This window comes from Patagioenas fasciata, unplaced genomic scaffold (assembly GCF_037038585.1).
Source record: "Patagioenas fasciata isolate bPatFas1 unplaced genomic scaffold, bPatFas1.hap1 Unplaced_6, whole genome shotgun sequence".
In the NCBI taxonomy this organism is placed as follows: Eukaryota; Metazoa; Chordata; class Aves; order Columbiformes; family Columbidae; genus Patagioenas; species Patagioenas fasciata.
Window position 1 is genome coordinate 1349010 of NW_027288778.1, and position 21665 is coordinate 1370674.

Sequence of the window (21665 nt, forward strand, 5' to 3'; positions counted from 1 at the left end):
GTCTGCAGCTTCTTGGCAGACTCTGCTGGCACCACCATTTCTTTCTTCCCTTCCGATGTGCAGATCTCTTGAGTAGTCAAGTGCAAAGGCTCGTTCCAGGAGCAGAAGGTCATTTTGGCTTTCCCTTCAGGTTGAAATGAGCCTGGCCTTTCTGTTTGCTGAGAACAGAGTTCTGCAGTTAGTTACTGCAGAGGATGGCCCTGAGCAACCAGGAGCCTCTTCTGCGCTGACGCCTGTCTTACGGAGAGCTCAGTGGCAGGATGGCTTTTCCGTGGGGTCGTGTCCTCCTCCCTTTGACACTGTGTCCCCAGCGCCCAACCTGCCCGTACAGGGCGTAGCGCTATCTCCGGGCACAGGACCCTGTTCCTCTGGGTGCTCCAGCAAGAGAGGGCCGAGACCTGGGCATCCTGGGTTGCAGAGGGGCTGTTGGGCACATCCGAGGCTGACAGCTTGGGGTCTTCTCTGTGCCTGGGGACTTGATCACAAGGATGTGAGCAGAGCCCGTTCTGCTGCAGAAGCAGGGGCGCCACCTGGAAGCACAGGATGCAGAACCAGCTCCTCCTGCGCTCCTGCCAACACGCCCTGTTGTGTCTTTGCAGGCAGCTACCGGTCATCCAGAGGAGCTGCTTGAAGGAAAAGGAGGAGAAAGGAAAGCTACCGCCTCTGGTTGCACCCAGAGAAGTGGACTTCATAGCCAGAGCCATTGAGAGGAGAGAAAAGGTACCCGACACCGGATGCTGCAGGAGCACATTCTACTGGACTGTAGAGCAGCGTTGCTCCACACATGCCAGTGCTCACAAGATTCTTCACTGGGTGTTCACGGGACCACTGACCGGTTGCTTTGGTGTTTGCTTGGAGAGAGGCGGGTCACTGTCAGTTGAGAATATACTTGTCACTTCCAGCAGCCTGGAAACACCCCCAGAGCCCTCACGTGGGGCTGTTTCTGTCGGCCCGGTGGCTGCAGGGCTGGTCTGGGCTCGCCAGCTGCCGGCTGGTTTGTAGCCCGGTGGTGGCTGATCTCCCTGGTCATTCCAGACGGGCTCCTCGGTGGAGCCTGCGGGAACCTGGGAGCAAACCAGCGTGGACAGCGAGGCAGAAGAGAAGGGAGGGAAGGGAGGGAAACAGCTCAGCCGTGGCAGGACAGACTAATGCTGCCTGCTATTGCATTTCATTCGGCCTCCAGAATAAACGGCAGAAGAAGAAAGAGGAGAAGCTTCCACAGTATATCCAGAAATTCCTGGAAGGAGAGGAAAAGGAGAAAAAAGAGGCGGCGGTAGGGGAAAAAAGTAAACGGCCGTCAGCCGGAGCAATGACAGCAAAGGCCGAGGCAGAAAAGGAGACACCCGGTGTGGAAGGAAAGGCAGAAAACCCAGAGGAGATGCAGAGGAGCCAGGTACTTGGGATTCCTGCAGAAGAAGAGCACTTTCTCCCGCGGGGCGGCTGAGACCGCAAAGCACCTCTGGCACCCAAGCCGTCACAGCAGCGTTGCTGCAGCAGAGCCGGGCGGGTGATGCTGCCCTTCCTGAGCAAGAAGGGGGACACAGAGTTGCAGTGAAACCCTGGTGACACTCAGAGGTCACCCCAGGGCCTGCTGAGCTCCTTCTCCCGGTTCTCCCTGTCCCCTGTGGTCCATCCAGAAGTGTTCTGGGGTCTGCGTGCTGGGATGCAGCACCCTCCGGGTGCGGGGCTGTTGTGTGAGAGTCTCCTCCTGTGCAGGAATCCAGCTCCCCCGAGTGCTCCTCAGACAGCTCCCCGAGCAGCGTGGAGTCAGACGAGTCCAGCTGGGACCTGCTGGAGATCAGGACCATTATGGAGGACTGGGAAGAGGCCGGAGAAGAGCCCCCCACAGTCCCTGAGGACAACAGCGTCCCCCCGAAGCGGTACGAGTGTGCCCGCTCCAGCCGAGCCCTGGGGCGGTGGGGGTGAGCCAGAGGTGGTGGGTACAGGGAGCCAACCCCCGAGCCACGGGGCTGCACAGGGCGCCCGGGGATTTCTGCAGCCACGGGAACGGGCTGGGTTAGACCCCACGGCAGGGGCCAGAGCAGGGGCTTGAAACCCCTCCTGCCTCCAGGGGGCTGTGGGGCAGAACGGGGCCGCATAGCTGTGGGGCTGAGTGTGGGAAGAGGCAGGACGGTCCCAGCTGCAGAGTCAGGGAGACTTTGTCCTTGCTGTTGCAGGAGCCTTTCCCCACGGACAGACCGGGCCCTGCGGGAGGTGGTGACCTGCATCCTGGGGCAGGTGGCCCGCAAGAGGAGAGGGGAGAGGGATGAGCAGCTGGATCTGCAGGACAAGCTCCAGTGGTAAATCTCTCCGGACACGGGCAGCGCTTCCTCTCCCGCAGTCCCTTCCTCCTGCTCCCCGCAGCCCCGCGGGAGAGAGCCGCTTCTCCTGGCACCGGCCTCTCGGCAGAGCCGCTCCTGCGGCCGCGGCTGGCGCCCAGCTGGGAGCCCGGCTGGAGCGCGCTCCTGTGCTCACACCACCTCCTCCCGCTGTGTGTCTGCAGCGAGCTGGCCGTGCTGCGCTGGGAACGGTCGGGGAAAGAGGCAGGCAGCAGCCAACACCTGCGGGAAGCTGCACCCCAGGCTGCACCCCCTGCCAAGGCGGGGGAGAGGAGGGCAGGACCGGTACGTCCCCAAGGCTCGATGTGGTGGCGTTTGTAATGGCGACGGCGCAACGGTGCGGCCAGGCTGGTCTGGGACAGCAAGCAGCCGGGTTGCTTTCAGCCCCGCGCTCCCTTGGCTCAGGGGTCGTTGCAGAAAGGCTCTGCAGTCGGGACCGTGAGCAAAGCAGGGCTGATGGAGAGGCTGAAAAGAAGGGGCAGGAGGGAGGGGGGCGCTGAAATCCCCCCAGCCCCTGCCAGGGACACCAACACTGCCTGCTGCTGCATTGCCGTGGTCCTGCAGGCGCAGCCCCGCGTGTGCACGGAGGAGGAAACACGCAAGCTCTGGGAGTCCTTGTGCAGCAAGATAGAGCAGAAGCGCAGCAGTGGCACCGCCAAAGGCCTGGAAAAAAGAGCCAGAGCAATGGGAGGCCCAGGTACCGCAGGCCGTGAAAAACAACTGGGGAAAGAGCATTCCCAGTTGAGTGTTTGCCTTTTGGAGTGCTCGCCTCTGAAAAAGGGGCTGTGGGCCAGCTTCAGGCCAGAGCTGGGCAAAGAGGGTGTTTTCCTGACAGCCCTGGGGGCACGGAGAGCAGCAGGGTGGGACTGCACCCCAGGGACCTGGACCTGCTCTCTCCAGACAGCAGCAGATCCCACCACAGGTGTCCTGACCAGACTTGTTGCTCTGCACCTCTGTGCATACAAGACTGCAGAGCTTTGTACTCAACTCCGCAGCTCTGGAGAGCGGATCTGCTCCACGTCGGCCAGTGCCAGGAGACCGTCTCAGGCGCTGAGGCTCGCGAGAGAGACGTCCAGCAAGAGCCTTCTCCGGCGTGACGAGCGCCAGTGCCGGCCAGGCTGCTGGCACCAGCTCTTGCCCCCATCAGTAAAGCCCCCCCTGCAAACCGCTGGGTCTCACGCTGTGGGTGTTTCCTTGGTGGCTGTGAGGCTGCGCTGGGCAGTGGGTGAGCGCTGGGGGGGCAGGGAAAGGCCTGCAGGGAGAGGGCTGGAGCTCCGGCCCTGCTCCAAGGGCAGCCCTCCCCAAGGCTCTGCTGGACCCGCTCGGCTGCGGCCCCGCTCTTGGTGCCCCTGCACCTTGTGGCCCTGGCACTGAGCCTGCTGCAGCTGCACATCCCGGACAGGAGCGGGAGGAGGAGGAGGAGGAGGATGTGAAAAATGCAGTTGTGATTTGTGCTAATGTCAGCAATCAGGACACAGAACCACGGGCACAGTTCCATGCGGTGCTTTATTCCAGCGCTGGGAAACCAGGGGTTCGCACCCAAAGCTTCCAACAGCTGATTCAGACCATACCTTATTATACAAGTCAGTCACATACATATTCATTACACCCCTGACAACCATTAGAATATTCCACACCTGTAATAACACAAACTTCCTATCTAAAAGATGCTACAATTATCAGTTATTTTCTACGGTACCAACTTTAAAAGAATATATCGTAAATCTATGTCCACCTTAAGAATAAGGCTCGGTTACAGTTACCTGCCTTGTAAGAATATACCATAAATCTATGTCAGCTTTAAGAACAGAGTTTGGTTACTGATTACAAGAGTTCTATGGCTACAGGGCTGGTTGCCATCCTAATATTAATCCAACTGTAAGAGATCCAGCGATATTCAGGGAAGACCCATCCTGTCCTGTTCCATGGAACAAAACCTCTTGTCAGGTTGATTCCTCTCAGCCGCAGGCCCTGCCGGCCGCCCTCACGCATCCCGGGGGCACCGGGGGCTCCCGCCCCGCGTTGCCCCGCACGCAGCGCTCCCGCAAGGCCCCGCACACCGAGGGAGCGGGGGGAGGAGGCGGCTGCGGGGGGATTCGAACTCGGCACCCGGAGCACAGGGGGGGCGGGGGGGGAGGAGAGGGACGGAGCCCGCTCGGCTCCGGGGAGGCCGCGCGGTGCAGGGGCGGAGGGGGCGGGGCCAAGGAGAGGGGGGCGGGGTGATGGGGAGGGGGCGTGGCCACGCAGCGGGATCGCCCGAACGCCTGGGTCCTCTCTCCTGAACTCCTGGGTCCCTTGGGGCACTCCTGGGTCCCCCCCCAACTACTGGGTCCTTAGGGGTACCCCTGGGTCCCCTTTCCCGAACTCCTGGGTCCCCTCTCCAGGACTCCTGGGTCCCTTTCCCAAATTCCTGGGTCCCTCCCCAACTACTGGGTCCTTAGGGGTACTCCTGGGTCCCTCCTGAACTAAATCCCCACCTGAACTCCTGGGTCCTCTCTCCCGAACTCCTGGGTCCCTTTCCCGAACTCCTGGGTCCCCTTTCCTGAACGCCTGGGTCCCTTTCCCGAACTCCTGGGTCCCTTTCCCGAACTCCTGGGTCCCTCCTGACCTGAATCCCCGCCTGAACTCCTGGGTCCCTTTCCCGGACGCCTGGGTCCTCTCTCCAGGACTCCTGGGTCCTCTCTCCCAAACTCCTGGGTCCGCATTCCTGAAAACCTGGGTCCCTCCTGAACTGAATCCCCGCCACTGGAGTGCAGCCATCAGACTCACAGAACAGTTTGGGTTGGAAGGGACCTTCACAGTTCATGCAGTCCAACCTCTGCCATGAGCAGGGACATCTTCACCCAGATCAGGTTGCAGCTGGTAGAAATGATGACCTTTCAGAGCGTGCTGGTGGTACTTTGTCCCTTGTGCCCTGCCCTGATGTGCAGAGGAGACAGAAGGGACACTGGGAAGCTTTGGGGAAGACCCTCCGTATGCTGAGGTGTTGCGTATCCTTCCTCTTCAGCCTCTAAAAGGTATTTGGTAAAGAGCAGAGCTGGAACCGGGGGTTCCCATCATTTGGGATAAACCCTAAAAACTCATTAATCATTTTGGTTGGAAAAGACCCTCAAGATCATGGAACCCAACCATAACCCACCCCTGGCACTGACCCATATCCCTGAGACCCTTGTCTAAGGCTTGACAGGAGCTCCAGCGCAGTTGTCTGCAGCCAGTGCCGGCGAGAAACCTAAAATAGGACATGGGAGAATTTGCATGGGAGCGTTCACCACGCGGAAATATCTCTGCCTTGGGAGGGCTGAGACTGAGTGGGTTGGAGGTTCTTTTTGTTTTCAAGGATGTGATCAAAATCACATGAAATGACACACAACGAAGGGTAGGCACAGGCTGGGACTGACACCGGAGCCTCAGCACCGGGTTTTATCCTTCATGGAGAAAGGGAACCAGGCTAAATCAGCCAGTTGGAGGCCAAAACAAGCGGCTCCTTTGGCTGTTCTGGGACGGGAGATGCAGGCAGGGCCACCAGTGTGGGGTCTGTCCTGGAGCTGCAAGGGTGGGATGCGGGACGAGGCAGCCAGAGCTGCATCCACACAAGGAGGCACAAACATCTGCCATTTCCATGTTGGTTTTAGGAGGGTTAATATATGTGATGGTGATTTTTGACCCACACATCGCCTGGGTTGGCATCACCAGCCACAGGTTGGGTTTTAGCATCGTTCTAAAATGCTGGAGGGAGCAGGGTGGGACTGAGGCAGCACTGGTGACAGAGGGACAGAGCCCCTGGGGTCCATGTCTGTCTTGTGCCAGACAACCCAGAGTTGGACTCGGTTCTCTGGGGGGCCCCAGGAGAGCAGAGCAGAGGGGGAGCATCCCCTCCCTCCACCTGCTGGTGATGTGGCCCAGGAGACACTTGGCTCTCTGGGCTGCAAATGCACATTGCAGACTTATGTCCCTTTTGTCACCCACCAGCCCTTCTCCACAGGGTTGCTATCCATCCATCCATCCATCCATCCATCCATCCATCCATCCATCCATCCTCCCCCAGTCTGTGCTGGTACTGGGTATTGCCCTGACCCAGGTGCAGGACCTTGCACTTGGCCTGGTTGAATTTCACGAGGTTCACATGGACCCCCCAGCCTGTCCAGGTCCCTCTGGATGCTACCCCTTCCCTCCAGCGCATCGACAACACCACTCAGCTTGGTGGAAAAGCAGAACTGAAGTGTCTTGGGTGATGCAGAGGCCAGGGAAATGTGCCTGGCTTTAGCTCTCTGCCAAGAACACCTGGGGAAACCCTTTGAAATGCTTCAGCCACTTTAGCAGAGAAAAATAACACCCCCACACAGCTGCCCGGCTTTCACTGCTCACGCAGGGACAAAGGACAGCGCGGGGACAGCACAGCGCTCACTCTGGAGCTCGCCGGCTCTGACACCCGTGCCTGTTTGGGAGAAATCTCAATAGGAAAGATTTTGTGCTCTGGGATTCAGGTCATCTGAAGAACACCAGCAAGGAGAACGACTGCCAAAACCTGCACAACGATGTGACCAGCTCCAGCTCCCCTGGGGAAGGAGGCGGCTGGTGCTTGTCCCAGCCCAGCCACGCCATGGGCGACCCAGAGCGGATGACAGCAAAGCCTCTTTCCAGGCTCTATTCGCTGTGAGACCGTGGGGCAGGGTCCCATCCAGGGGGAACACGGGGAGCACATCCTGCCCGAGCTCTCACAGGCCACTCTGCTGCACGGGGAGCAGAGGAAGGGACAGAGGGGTCTGGGTGGCCCCAGAGGAGCTTGGAGCAGAGCAGGGGGCACAGAAACCCAGGGAGGGTCTTGGAGACGGGTTCAGAGAGGATCCAAGTGTATATGGGGAGGGGGAAAGGGATGGGACGGTGCAGGGGGTGTCACACAGGGTGGGAGTGAGCATGCAGGGACCAGAGCCAAGCTGAAGGTGCTCGGTGGGGATAGAGGTGATTGAGCAGGGGACAGGAGCAAAGCCCTGCGGAGGGCAACGGAGCTGGAGGGGATTTGGAGGGGTAAAGAGGAATCGGGGAGACCCAGGAAAGAATCTGGGGCATGGGGGGTGTGAGGGGGAAGCACAGGAGCTGTGATATTTGGGATCAGAGGAACTGGAGAGAGGATGCAGAGGGGAAGAGGGATGGGGAGAACCTAGAGTGCACAGAGAGGGGGGCAGAATGGGTGCCCCCAGGGTGGGGGGAAGGCTGGTTTGCCAGTCATCACCCCCCAAATGAGCTGGGGCTGCAGGTGGTCCCAGCACCCCCACCCTGGGCAGCAAAGGGGGACCATGGCAACAGCAGCAGGTCCCACTGCACATCCAGCATCCATCAGGGGGAAATAAAACACCTAAGTGGGGGCAGATAAAGCAGGAAACCCCCAAAGTGGGCACAGGGAACAGAGCTGAGCACAACACATCCCAGCACTGGGGCTGCTGGGCTTAAATTGGTGTCCAGGAGCATGGGGGTGCAGGTGAGGATGCTCAGGGTGATAAAGGCATCAGAGTGGGGATGCCTGTGGGAGGGGGTGGTGGGGGCTCTGAGGTGCTTGGGTATGTGTGCGTGTCCCCAGCCCTGCAGGGGACAGGGGGACAAGCACAGCCCTGTGACACACACGTAGTGGCTGCTGCTGGGTGTCATGGTGTGGGGACCCAGGATCACCCCAACACGCTGCCCTGGGCTGGGGCCAGGCGGGTGCTCCCCCAAACTGTCAGCACCCACTCCTGGGCACCCCCCACTGGCTGCAACCCCCTGGGCAGGCACAGCAGTGCTGGGCTGTACTGGGACCTGCTGGTTCACAGCAGGATTTGGGGGGGGCCCAGGAAGAGCAGTCGGGCACCCCACCCTGTGCTGAGCTGGATCCATCCACCAGCACCATGTGGAGGACATTGGGGTGCAGGGGGGTAGGGAGGGGGTATGCAGGGTGAAGGGGCAGTATAGTGGGGTACAGGACAGGACAGTGGGTGTGGCAGGGTGCAAACCCCCCTCTCTCCCCCTCCCTCCTTCATCATGGAAGGAGTAGACACATCTCCCTCTCTCTTTGCTACAGCTTCTTTTGTTTGGCCCCAGAGCCCCTGGCCAGGGCCGTTAGGAGAAGGGAGCGCCGAGGTGCCAGGGAGCCGCTGGGCGCCCGCAGCCAGTGTGGGGGATGTTTGGAGGCTTCAGGGGCACCCACAGCCAGAGTGGGGGTGCAGAGAAGCTTCTGGAATGCCCACAGTCAGATGTGATCAGCCAATAAAAAATGGGACTCTCGTCAAGACTCCGCCCATTTGTCGCGGGTCTCTCGCAGCACGAGCGAGATGCTGCCGCTGAGAGCCCCCCCGGGATGGAGACTCCGCTGCCTTGCCGCCGCGGGTGTGAGTGAAACTGCCCATCGCAGGATTGCGAGTGTATTGTAAATTTACCCTCGCAGAATCGCGAGTGTGCACTTTCCGTACTCACTACAGCACGTGTATCTCTTCAAAATAACCCCACACCGTGTTCAGGCAAGTGCGGACTCCTCCCGGACTCAGGGACGGCTCCGGCACTGTTTTGGTGAAGCCACGTGCATGCACTCTGTGCACCGCCTGTCGTATTGGTTGCTGCCCCTTCATCATTTTCCTCAACTGGTATCCGAACCTGTATTCGAGTCACTTTTGGATGCTAAAACCCTGTTTCTCACCGGTTTAACAGAAGTTGTTTTGGACCCTGTTGTCCCTTAAATGAACCTGGGGTGCCTCCGGGACACCCCCCTTTCCATGTTGATCCCCAGGAATGAGTCCCCCCTCAGTCTCCTCTTCTCCAGCTCCAGAGCCCCAGCTCCCTCAGCCTTTCCTCACACGGGAGATGCTCCACTCCCTCCAGCATCTTGGTGGCTGCGCTGGGCTCTCTCCAGCGGTTCCCTGTCCTTCTGGAGCTGAGGGGCCACAACTGGACACAATATTCCAGGGGTGGTCTCCCCAGAGCAGAGCAGAGGGGCAGGAGAACCTCTCTGACCTACTGACCACCTCCTTCTAACCCACCCCAGGTACCATTGGCTTCCTGGCCACAAGGGCCCAGTGCTGGCTCATGGTCACCCTGCTGTCCCCAGGACCCCCAGGTCCCTTTCCCCTTCGCTGCTCTCCAACAGGTCCTTCCCCAGCTTAGGCTGGAACCTGGGCTTGTTCCTGCCCAGGTGCAAGCGTCTACCAGTGCTGCCCAGCGCTGATGAAATAAAGAATGCCGCCGAACAGCGGCATTGCCTCTGCTGTTCACTCCATCTCTTCGCTGCCAGAGAGTTCCCGCTTTCACCAGAGCGCAAGAGACGAGGCCGAGAGAGCCCGGGAAGAGCCGGAGCCACCCCCGCCTCCCCGAGCCGGCCACGCCAGCAATTCAGCCGCCCGAGCGCTCTCCCCGCCACGCCCCAAGCGGCTCCCGCTGCCCGCGCAGGGGAACCGGGGCTCCCCGGCCCGGGACTCACCGGCCGTGCCGAACGCCCGCCCGCTCCGGACGCCGCTCAGCGCCGCGCTCGGCAGGAGCACCGCCATGCTGCGCGCCGCCCGCACTGGAAGGGCCCCGTTCCCATAGCGACGGGGGCCGCGCCGCGCGGAGTCCGGCCTGGAAGGCCCCGCAGCCGTAGCAACGGGTCTGTCTACCGCAGCGCCGGGCTGGGAATGCCCCCCTGCCCTAGCAACGGGGCTGTTTAGCGCGGAGCCTGCCTAGAAACGTCCCCGCAGCCCCGCGGGACGGGCTCTGCCCTCCCCGGGAACCCCTCCCCATCGCCGGCCTTGCTGCTCCGACCGGGCAGAGCCCGCGGAAGGCACCGGAGAGGCCCCGCTGTCACCCCGGGGTACCCGGACGGGAGGTGAAGCCCAGCACAAGAACCAGGGGTTTTTCAGAAATCGGCCCGAAAAGGAAAAGCTGCAGTTGCCTGTGGGCTGTGGAACATCCTGGGGGTGCTGGGGAACCGCAGTGCAGAGTCACAGAGCCACAGAATCCCAGCCTGGTGGGGCTGAAGGGGCCTCTGCAGACCCCCAGTCCAACCCCTGCTCACGGGGGGTCACAGAGCAGATCACACAGGGAAATGCGCGGGGAGGAAAACACAGCCTGGACCCTTCACTTGGCATCGTTGTGTTCTGGAACATGGCCTTTAAAAACCAGAAGAACATCCCAGAGCAACCTCCAGACCTAAGGACCTGGGGCAACTGATTTCTGCCCTCAAATTCTGGCTTCGTCCTTCCAGGTCAAACTGGCAGTTTCTCCAACCACCGCGTGTGGTTTTTCGGCTCCAGAGAAGGACGAGGATTTCCTTCCCAGCTCCATCAGCAAAGCAGTGCCACACGCGGATTCGTGTGCACAAACTGCCACAGGAACGTTCTTGTCCCCAGGTTCCCTGTATCAGAGTCTCAGGCGTTTGCATTTTAAAAAGATACTTGAATTATAAGACAAAATACAACTTAAAAGGTACAGCAAAGAAAAGTCCAGACTGGGGGCCTCTCAGGGGGAGGGAACACAAGGCGAAAGAGACTTGGGCTTTTAAACCCAAAGCGGCCAGAGGAGGAGCAGGTCCCGCAGCAGCAGCAGGAGCAGCTGGAGCAGCAGCAGCAGCGTCTGCATCAGGGAGGTGTCTCCTCACCCTCCCCACTGGGCCTGGGGCCACAGTGCCCAAGCCCTGAAGCTTTTCTGACAGCTTCTCTCTCTGCCTTTCTCCCAGAGACCGCGCAGCAGCGGCTGAGCACGGCTCACCAGAGGAGACGGCGTGAACAGCCCCGCCAGGAGCTGCCCAACCACCCTGTGACACCGCTGACCGCAGCCCAGGACCTCAGTGCCCCGACCGAGGGTCTCTCCAGCACCCTGGGTGAGGCTTCCACGAGCTGCGGGTGGGAAGGGACTCGCCAGGGGAAACTGCGCTTGTACCAGTGTCTCCAGAGGCTTGGGATGCTCCTGGGGGCTGGTTTAGTGTTTCTGTATGTAAAACTCAGGTGTGAATTGGCCTCCGCGTCCTCTGCAGGGGCTCAGCGGAGCTCTCTGAGCCAGGGCAGTGCCTTGCTCGTCTCCCTGAGATCCCCAGGCAGAGCCCTCAGCCCTGCTGCGCTGTGCAGAGGAGCTGCTCCTGGGCAGAGCTGTCTCTCTGCAGCGCTGCCGCTTGCCAGGAGCTCCCTCTGAACCAGGAGCCCAGCCCAGCTCAGCAGCACAGGAGCAGCCCAAGGCGCTTTAATGACCCCTCTGGTGGGTTTGGTGCTGAGTCCATGGACCTCAAACCCTCAGGGGAACCTGATGAAACCTCTCAAGAAGTCAGATTCAAACTCCAAAGTTTCTTGCAATGTTAATGAGTCCCACTGAGGGACACTACTGAGGAACTGACCCCATGGTCCGGTTACAGAAGAAAACGGGATGCAGTGACAAGAGGTCAGGAAAAGCAAGGTGAAGTTCTCTTAGATGCTGAGTAAACCTGAATGTGTTTCATTAACCAAAGGGACAAGCCCTGACCCCCAGCCCTGGGAAGGCAGATCCTGTTCCTCCCACATTGCTCAGGGCCCTTCCTGGACAGTGTGATGTGGGGCTGTGCAAGGCCAAGGGCAGGACTATGGTCCCACACCTCCCAGGTTCCTGGCTGGGGACAAGGAGGCCATGAGGCCCCTGTGCTGGAAGGACAAGGTGTCTCCTCACAGGCATCAGAGGTGCAGACAACAGCCATAGCCAAGGGGAGAAGGAGCTCATGTCTGTTGGGGCTTTCAGCCTCTTCACATCCCTTGATCATCTCCACCACAGCCTGTCCTGTGCTGTGGCATCCCCTGCACCTCTTTCCCTGCAGGCTGCAGACATCCCCCCTGCTGCCCCACCTTGCTCTTGTCTGAGCATCTTCCTCCCTTTGCTGAGATCTCTGCATCCTCCCCAGCTGTTCCTTGAAGCACAAAGCCTTGGGCTGATGCAGACTCCCTCTGCTGACCTGCTCCACCACAGCACTGCCCTTCCAGTCACATTCCTTCCTGCTCATCTCCAGCCTGGACCTCCCCAGCTGCCCTTTGTGCCATTATTTTTTTCCCATGCTCTTTCCCAGTATGCAGAAAACCTCCACCACCTCTGAAACCACCCTTCAAGCACTCTCAGGCTACTCCTGCACTGCTGCAGCCTCCCCAGCGCTGCTGGGCCAAAGCAGCCCAGGTCCCTCAGCATCCCACACCATGTGCACAAGGTGCTGAACCTGCCTTGGCACAGCCCTGCACTCTCCAGTTCCTCCTTGCTTCTCCAAACTGGGAAGCCGCACACTGGCACACCCCCGTGTGTGTGGGGTCACACCAGTGCTGAACCGAATGGGATGAGAACTCCAGGTGTCTGGGTCCCCACGCTCCTCCTCATGCAGCCCCGTGTGCAGCTGCCTTGTTCATGGAGAGCGTGCACCACGGGCTGGTGTGGGGACCCTGGAGTGCCCAGGCCCTTCTCCTCAGGGTCACTGAGAACTCGTCGTTTCATCTCGTCAAAAATCAGAGATTTCTGATGGGTGAATACCAGGTATTCACAAGGTCTGAACTCTCCCTGGACTGTAGCTCCATTTGCTCAACTACTAAAGTTTGCATACAGTTGGCTTATCCTGATGAAGGTGTCTCTCCCAACATGAGGCATTACAGGACACTATAAATATTGTCTCCTGGGGAAATAGTGGGGTCTTGTGTGTCTGATACTAATAATGCCAGAGGTTTGGAGTCAAAGGAATAGTTTCCCTTCATGTGGGAGAGCAGCAGGAATGTGTGGAGCTCTGCCTGGGGAGGAACAATGTCAGCTGAACACTGAGGAGTCAGCATGAGAGGGCAGAACAACATGGGCAATGTTGTGGTCACTGGACATCAGCTGCTGAGACACTGATCAGGAAGAGGAACTAAATGAGGCCTCTTTCAGACAAATTAAAGAAGCCTCATGTTTCCAGCCAGTGTCCTCGTGACAGACCTGAGAAATCCCAATATCTGCAAGGAACCAGCCATCCAGGAGGGGTTGGAGCTCATTGACAACATCTTCCTGACACGGGTGACTGAGGAGTCAGTGAGGTGAGGTGCCCTGTGGGACTTCACACTTAAAACCACAAAGAGTTGGCCAGGATGGAACAGTCAGGGATGGGAAAGTGCAGCTGAGGCTCCTGGGAGATGATCACAAGGCCAAGAGCAGGATTTCAGGAGAGCAAGCTTTGCCCTGCTGAGGGACCTGCTTGGGTCCTATGGGATATGACCTTGGTGTCTGCAGTGCTTTTCTCTCACATCTCCTCCCTCCTCTCTCCCACCTGCTGTTGTGCAGCATTTTTTACCCTTTCTCAAATACAATATCCCAGAGGTGCTGCCAGCATCACTGAGTGGGTCAGATTTGGCCATGTTTGGGTCCATCTTGGAGCCAGCTGAAATGGATGCTGTCTGATGTTGATCAAACTCCTGTTGTCTTCTCAGAGAGGTGACAACTGTAGCACAGCCACACTCACCTCCAGTTCCAAGACTTGTCATATAAACCAGCACAGGGTGACAGTGCTTTGGGTGTTATAAAATGCTGGATTATGGAGAAGTAGTGGAAAATATCTTCTGTCAGCAACCTGAAGAAGTCACCAGTTGACGAGCAGTTTCCTATCGGGAACTGTAATTGACTGACATTCAGTGGCCTGGCAAAGTGGCAGGTGCCAGCAGTCCAGAGGATCTTGGGCCAACTGCTTAACATGTCCGCTTGGTGGGCAACAAGGGTGATTCTCACCTGGATCTGGAACTGGAAAACAAAAAGAGCTGGTGAGGGATGTGAACATCAGTGTCCACCTTGGCTGTTGTGACCTGGAAGCAGTGGGGTCCCAGGCAGCAGAGGGGAGGGAGGAAGGCCAGCAGCAGAGCACAGGCTGGTGGGCTCCAGAGGAGAAGACTTTGACATACTGGGGGCTGGTGGGCGACGTGGTGACATGGAAGTAGGTCTGGGTAGGATGAAGGAGCTCAGGAAATCTGATCAGTCTTACAAGACAGCCTGCTCCAAGCACAAAATGTTGTCTCTAAGTACCATGTAAAGAAGTGTTTGTCTTATGAGGCTGCTCGTCTGAACTGACATAGCTCCAGGGCAAAAAGGCAGCACACAGGAGGTGGAAGCAGGGGAAGCTGCAAAGGAGGAATTTAGAAACCTTGTCCATGGATGTGGGGATGATGCCAAAGCTGCCCTGACCTTGATACCTGCAGGGGAGTGTAAGGGCAGCAAGATGAACTGATTCATCTTCCTTACAGCAGAAGAATAGACAAGGGTAACATGGGCCTGCTGCTGAATTCATAAGAGTAGAATCAGACAGGACTGAGGTTCTTCATGGCTTCTTTGCCTCCATCTTCACCAGCAAGGTCTCCCGGGACTTTGTTCCTGAAGGCAGGAGTCTGGAGAACACCCAGCAGTGGATGGGGCTCAAGTCAGGGGTGACCTGAGCAAACTCAGACACCATTACAGAACAGGAGATGGGTCACTTGACCAGGTCCCTGAACACAAGTGTCACTGTGCACAACACCTGAGATTCCCAGGAACACCCACCTCTTGGCCCAGAGGAGTGTGATTCCTCTTAAGGTGTCCTGGTCTGTCTCCTCACTCACATGGTGATTTAGGCACCCACTTTTCTGATATATTCTCTCTTTTTCATGAGATGCACCACATCAATATGAACTGGAGGCTGCTGATACCACCTGTTCTGGAAAGGGAAGGAAGGGCGAGCAGGGAAGGAAACAGAAGAAATTTGGCTTCGTTGCTGTTTATTATGGAAATGCTTTTTGTTTGACTATTCCTGAAACCTCCCTAATCATCCACACCAGACTTGAAGCCTTTAGGAAAATGATGCACAGAGCCTTGGCTTGCAAGAGCATTTTCGATGTTAATGAGCCCTCTGCTGCCATGATCCTGAACTGCAGCTACTGAAACAACGAACAAACCTCTCATGAAGTGAAAGGCAAAAGCAAACCCCAAGTTTCTGAGGGTGTGTGGGACACCATCAAGGGCCATCACTGACACAGCTGTGAAGGAAACAACCAGTGCAGGTCCCTGTCCCTGGAGGCTGGTCAAGGAAAGACTTGGACACACTGGTTACAGGTGGTGAGGGCCATGTGGAGGTGGCTCTGATGCCATGTCAGCCCTTGATGCTTGTTCATCACCAGAATGGTTGAGCCCTGATCCCTGGGACCTGGTAGACTTTTCTCCAATGTTTTCAAGGCTTTTCCTGTGGTCAGTGTGAGTATTTTGTTTTTTGGGGGTGGGTTTTATGTCAAGTGCTGTTGCTTTAACTGCAAGGGTCTGTTTTCTGTGGAGTTGGAAATGTCTGTGAGTTCCTCACAGCTCATCCAGCTTCTTTCATTCACCTGGCAATGGTCACCAATCACCTCAATGTCCCAGTCCCAAATTTGCTTGTGAGGCGCAGAATGACCTTACAACCCTTGAGGTTATAAAGAGGGTATGCATTTATTTACGACGCTGGACTCACGGGGAATCATTTCACCTAATGCGTGTGTAAAATTACAGTAGCTGTGAACTTGGTTAAATGGAACACCTATACATATTCATAACCTGTCCCCAAGAGGGCGGTTCTTATTACAATGAGTTCAGGAGACCATTTCCAGAGTCTCCACCTCCGGCTCCTCCTGGTTGCAGCTGTGCAGTGATCGTGAACCCGGGTCCTCTTTCTCTGTACACGGTCAACTTTGTTCCAGTGTGATGAGTTGGTTGGGTCTCAGACTGCTGAGTCAGTTAAAACTGGCGTATCTCCTGTCCTGTGCCCAAGACTCTGTAATCTGGGTCACCCAAGGATGCACCAAGGACTATTATCTTTGTGAGGCGTCAGTGAACTCCTGTTTTTCGTACAATAAGTTACACAGAGTTAAGCAAGGCTGGGCAAGAGTGATGTGGGTTAAAGGGTCAGCTCTCTAAGTGTCTTTAGTGATGTGGGGTAGGGTTAGTTCCTCAAGTGTCAAGTGTTAGTTTTTAAGTGTTAATTAGTTAATTGTCAATTTCCTGCATCACTACAAGGATGTCATGAAGCTGTTCATGAAGAAATCAGAAAGGCTAAAGCCCAACTGGAGCTGAATCTGAGCAGTGCCATCGAAAGGAAAAAAAAACAAACTATAAATACTTCAGAAAAAAAAAAAAAAAGGATGCACAAGGAAATATATTGACAAAAGAACAGGGAAAGGTTGAGGTACTAGAAGCCTCCTTTGACTCAGTCTTTAATAGTCAGAACAGTTGTGCTCCAGGTATCCAGCCCCCTGAGACAGAAGACAGGGATGAGGAGCAGAATGAAGTCCAAACAATCCAAGGGGAAATGGTTGGTGACCTGCTACACCACTTGGACACCCACAGGTCTGTGTGGCCAGATACACCCACGGGTGCTGAGGGAGCAGGCAGAGGTGATCCCTGAGCCTCTTTCCATTATCTACCAGCAATCATGGCTAAGTGGGGTGGTTCCAGTTGACTGAAAGTTGGTGAATGTGACACCCATCTACAAGACGGGACATAAGAAGGATCTAGGGAACTACAGTCCTGTCAGCCTGACCTCAGTCCCAGGGAATAGTATGGATCATATCATCCTGAGTGCCATCATGTGGCAGACACAGGACAACCAGGTGATCAGTCCTAGGCAGCATGGGTTTAAGAAAGGCAGGTCCTGCTTGACAAACCTGATCTCCTCCATGACAAGGCACCCTGTATAGGGGATGAGGGAAGCTTTAGTAAGACTTTGACACTGTTTCCCACAGCATCTCCTGGAGAAGCTGCAGCTCATGGCCTGGATGGTGTATCTGCGATGGATAAAGAACTGGCTGGAGGGTCGGGCCCAAGGAGTTGTGGTGAACGGAGCCAAATCCAGTTGGTGGCCGGTCATGAGTGGTGTCCCCAGGGCTCAGTATTGGTGCCAGTTCTGTTTAATCTCTTTATCAAGGATTTAGACAAGGGGATCACATGCACCCTCAATAAGTTTGCAGATGACACCAAGTTTGTTGGGAGTGTTGACCTGCTAGAGGGTAGGAAGTCTCTACACAGAGATCTGGATCAGGTGGATCGATGGGCTGAGGCCAATTGTATGAGGTTCAACACGGCCAAATGCTGGGTCCTGCACTTGGGTCACAACAACCCCAGGCAGTGCTACAGGCTGAGGGAAGAACGGCTAGAAATTTGTTGAGGACGGAAAGGACCTGGGGCTGTTGTTGACAGTGGTTGAACCTAAGCCAGCATGTGCCCAGGTGGCCAAATAGTGCCAGTGGTATCCTGGTTGGATCAGCAATAGTGTGGCCAGCAGGACTAGGGCAGTGATTGTTCTCATGTAGTGAGGACTGCTGAGTCTGCACCTCAAGTCCTGGGGTCAGCTTTGAGCCCCTTATGACAAAAAAGACCTTGAAGTTCTGGAGCAAGTTCAGAGAAGGGAACGGAGTTGGTGAGGGGCTGACGAGCAAGTGTGATGAGGAGCAGTTGAGGGAACTGGAGATGTTTAACCTGGAGAACAGGAGGCTGAGGGGAGACCTTATCGCTGTCCACAACTACCTGAAAAGAGGTTGGAACATGGAGGATGTTGATCTCTTCTCCCAGGTACCGAGGGATAGGACAAGACGGAATGGCCTTAAGTTGTGCCAGGGGAGGTTTAGATTGGACATAAGGAAACGCTTCTTCATGGAAAAGGTTGTGAAGCAGTGACCAGGGTTCCCAGGGAAGTGGTTGAGTCATCATTCCTGGGGGTGTCTAAAAGATGTATAGAGAAGGTTCTCTGGGAAATGGTTTAGTGCTAGAGTTAGGTTATGGTTGGACTCCATGGTCTCCTCTAAATCAAATGATTTTCTGGTTCTAGGATCCTGTGTTTCTATGCTTGAAGGGTTATTTCCCAGATGGTGGAGCTTTCCTTGGAGATAGGAATCATACAAGCATAGAGAGTGTTGGAAGAGAGCTTCAAAGGTCACCTAGTCCGACTCCCCTGCCATGACCAGGGACATCTTCAAGCAGATCAGGCTGCTCAGAGTCCCATCCAGCCTGGCCTGGGAATTCTTCAGGGATGGGGCATCCACCACCTCTCTGGGCAACCAGTGGTTGTGTTTCATCACCCGCATTGTGAAAAATGTCTTCCACATGTCTGGCCTCAGTCTCCCCTCTTCTAGTTCAAAACCATCACCCCTTGTCCTATCACAACAAGCCCCGCTAAAAAGTCTGTCCCCATCATTCTTATCAACATGTTTTAAGTACAGAAACATGGGAATAAGGTCTCGCAGGAGCCTTCTCTTTTCCAGGCTTAACAACCCCAACTCTCCCAGCCTGTCCTGCCAGCAGAGCTGTTCCATCCCTCTGATCATCTTGGTGACCCTGCTCTGGACCCTCTCCAACACATCCATGTCTTTCCTGTACTGAGGGCTCCAGAGCTGGATGCAGGACTCCAGGTGGGGTCTCACCAGAGTGGAGCAGAATCCCCTCCCTTGTCCTGCTGGTCATGCTTCTTTGGATGCCGCCCAAGATACATTTGACCTTCTGGGCTGCAAGCACACATTGATGGCTCCAGTCCAGTCTTTCACCCACCAATTTCCCCAAGTCTTTCTTGTCAAGGCTGCTCTCCATCCCTTCATCCCCAGCCTGTACTGATACCCAGGGTTGCCCCAGGAGATGCAGGACCTTGCGTTTGGTCTTGCTGAAGCTCAGGAGACTCACATGAACCCACTTCTCTGGCTTATCCAGGTCCCTCTGAATGCCCTACTGTCCCTCAGGTGTATCAGCAACGCCACTCTGTTTGGTGTCATCTGCAAACTTGCTGAGGATGCACTTGATCCCACTATGCCACTGATGAAGATAATAAATGGTACTGATCCCAGTATGGACCCCTGAAGGACACCACTTGTCACCAGTGTCCATCCAGACATTGTGCCATTGACCACCACTCTCTGGGTGTGACCACTGAGACAGTTCCTCATCCACAGAACAGTCCAGTCATCAAATCCATATCTCTGCAATGCAGAGAGAAGGATGTTGTGAGGGACCATGTCAAAGGCTTTACAGAAGTCCAGATAGATGACATCCATAGCCCGCCCTTTGTCCACTGATGTAGTTACTCCATCGGAGAAGGCCACTGGGTTAGTCAGGCAGGACTTGCCCTTGGTGGAGCCGTGCTGCCTGTCTCAAATCACCTCCCTGTCTTCCCTGTGCCTTAGCACAGCTTCTAGGAGGATCTGTGCCATGATCTTCCCAGGCACAGGTAAGAGGCTGACAGGTCAGTACTTTTCAGGGTCCTCCTTTCTACAGCAGAGAAACACTGCCACACAGCACAGCTTGGAACATGGAGACTGGACATGAGGAGGGAGAAATGTGACTCAAAGGGTAGTACTGTGGCACAAGAAATCATCCAGAAGGAGCATGACATCAGTCCATGTCCTTGTGTTTCAAGGAACAGAGCATGAGAGTGCAGACACATCAGTCAACGTATGGAAATACCAGGGTGAGAGCAAGGGGAGGAAGCGAGATGGGTGTCTACAGCCTGCAGGGAAACAGAAGCAGCTGCGGGACAGTGTAGGACAACCTGTGGTGGAGATGGCAAAGGGCACTGGCAAGGCTGGATGTCACCAAGAGAACCCAAGTCTTTGTCCGCTTGGCTACGGCCATCGCCTCTGCCACCAATGCCCATGAGGAGACATGTTGTCCTGAGGCACTGGGGCACCTCATGTCCTCCTTGCACACCCCCGGTAAGGCTGGGAACTGTCACACCATTGTCCTTCACTCAGCATCACACAGCCCACATCCCTTGGCCCCAGGAAGAGCCCTGAGCAATGTGTGAGGGACAGGATCTGCCTTCCCAGGGGCTGGGGGTCAGGCCTTGGCCTCTCTGCTTCACCCAACAAAACCAGGCTTTTCTCAGCACCTCAGCTGCCTGCACATTTCCCTTTGTTTATCTGCCACCATGGCCTCCAATCCTCTGCTCTAACGAGTCCCTGGGGAGGCTCTGCTGGTACTTGCCCTCAGTGGAACTCATTAATACTTCAAGGTACTTAGTACTTTTTTCTTCTGACTTTGACTTCTGGAAAGGTTTGTGCAATTTCCTCTCAGCACCTGAGTAATGTTCAAGGACTCAGCACCAAATGCACCATGGGGCTCATTACACTGAAGAAAGCTCTAACAAACCATGTCTCTTCTTGTAATTGTCTTCCAATCTTGTCTAGTTAATTAGAGAGTTTTCTTGGTGTAATTATGGAGAAAGATTTCAAAAAGCTTCTGACAACAATGTCTTTCTATTGTAAAGAGTATATTTTATTACTTATCAGTGTGGTGAAGAGCTGATTGCAGCATTGTCTGATGTGGATCCAGGGTCTCTCCTAAGCAGGTCTGGACTGGCTGGAGAAGCTGTCCCATGAGGTCTCACACTGTGTGCACAACCTTGCTCCTCACCTCCCCAGCCCCATCATTTCTCTCATGGCCCCCTGGGCCTTGCATCCCTTTTCCTTACACCAGACTTCTCCACTGCAGTCTGCAGCTGGATGTGCCGGCTCCTTTGCACCAGCTCCCACCTGCTCTCCTTGGAGACCTGGCTGCACACAGCAAACAGGGGCTTTGCTTTACCTTTGAACAAACAAAATAACACTGATGAGAGTCATGATTAAAAGAAAACACACTCCTCAACTGTACGCCAAGGACAAACTGCCACCACTGACGTTCACCTTCTCCAAGGCAGAGCCATGCAAGAAATGTTGTAGAGAGAAAGGAAATTGTGAAATAAACACAAAAAAAGAGTTGGCTAAAGGCAGAATTAGACAGACTACTGAAAGACAAGGAAGCTTTTAACTCCTTGAAGGTGAAAGCAGCAACTGGGTTGTTGACAAGTGTCTGAGTGATCAAACAGTAAGAGGAAGGGAAAACCAGAGAGCAATCGCAAGTGCTTGTGTGCAGATAACAGAGAGAGTACAGAGAAGGGAAATGTTGTCGAAGATCAGAACTTCTCATCTTGTTCTTAATGCACATCCTGAAAAGTCTGTTTTCTCTCTTTTGAAAACACTCGTATTTAAAGTATTCAAAACAAAGAAAGGAGTATTAAAACACCAACAACGTTTGATACTTCATGTTCCAAGAAGACATTCCCTTCACTCTACATCTTTCATTTGGTTTGTTTTTCTTTCATTTTTTTTTTTAATGTTCTCTAGATTTCTCTCCTACCAAAGCCTCCAGCATTAAGAAAGATAATCCTTGTGTCTTGCACAGAGTCGAAGGCACCAAACAATCCACTGCCATGGCCTGTCAGTGCCACTTTTTACCCTTGGCACAGAGTGAGTCCTGCTGGAAGCTGTTGGCCACTCTTGCCTGATGGAGGAAAGAAGGAGAAAAAGGTTAAATGAACTGTTCTCTGTTTAGATGGCCATGTTGACAGTGATCTCC

At 55.5% G+C, this 21665-nt stretch overlaps 1 protein-coding gene and 1 long non-coding RNA gene across 5 annotated transcripts; one reads left to right on the forward strand and one right to left on the reverse strand.

Annotated features, from left to right (window-relative positions):
- The first annotated feature begins 1329 nt into the window (after nt 1–1329).
- Nucleotides 1330–3750, forward strand: LOC139826894 (uncharacterized). Of its 2 annotated transcripts, none has more exons than XM_071803279.1 (3): nt 1330–1393; nt 1717–1880; nt 2178–3750. In XM_071803279.1, the coding sequence occupies exon 3, from the start codon at nt 2796–2798 to the stop codon at nt 3711–3713; it is 918 nt and encodes a 305-aa protein (XP_071659380.1). In that variant the 5' UTR covers nt 1330–1393; nt 1717–1880; nt 2178–2795; the 3' UTR covers nt 3714–3750. The 2 variants fall into 2 exon arrangements, with proteins under 2 accessions (XP_071659380.1, XP_071659381.1); XM_071803280.1 differs by having other exon boundaries at nt 1336–1393; nt 2178–3521.
- Nucleotides 3751–3827: 77 nt separating this feature from the next.
- Nucleotides 3828–9844, reverse strand: LOC139826895 (uncharacterized). 3 transcript variants are annotated; one of them, XR_011737002.1, is made up of 3 exons: nt 9781–9844; nt 5109–5568; nt 3828–4257 (listed from the first exon to the last, which is right to left on the reverse strand). It is a non-coding gene; the product is annotated as an uncharacterized lncRNA (long non-coding RNA). The 3 variants fall into 3 exon arrangements; XR_011737003.1 differs by having other exon boundaries at nt 5109–5349; nt 9781–9795; XR_011737001.1 differs by lacking the exon at nt 9781–9844 and having other exon boundaries at nt 5109–9311.
- Between the last annotated feature and the right edge of the window lie 11821 nt (nt 9845–21665).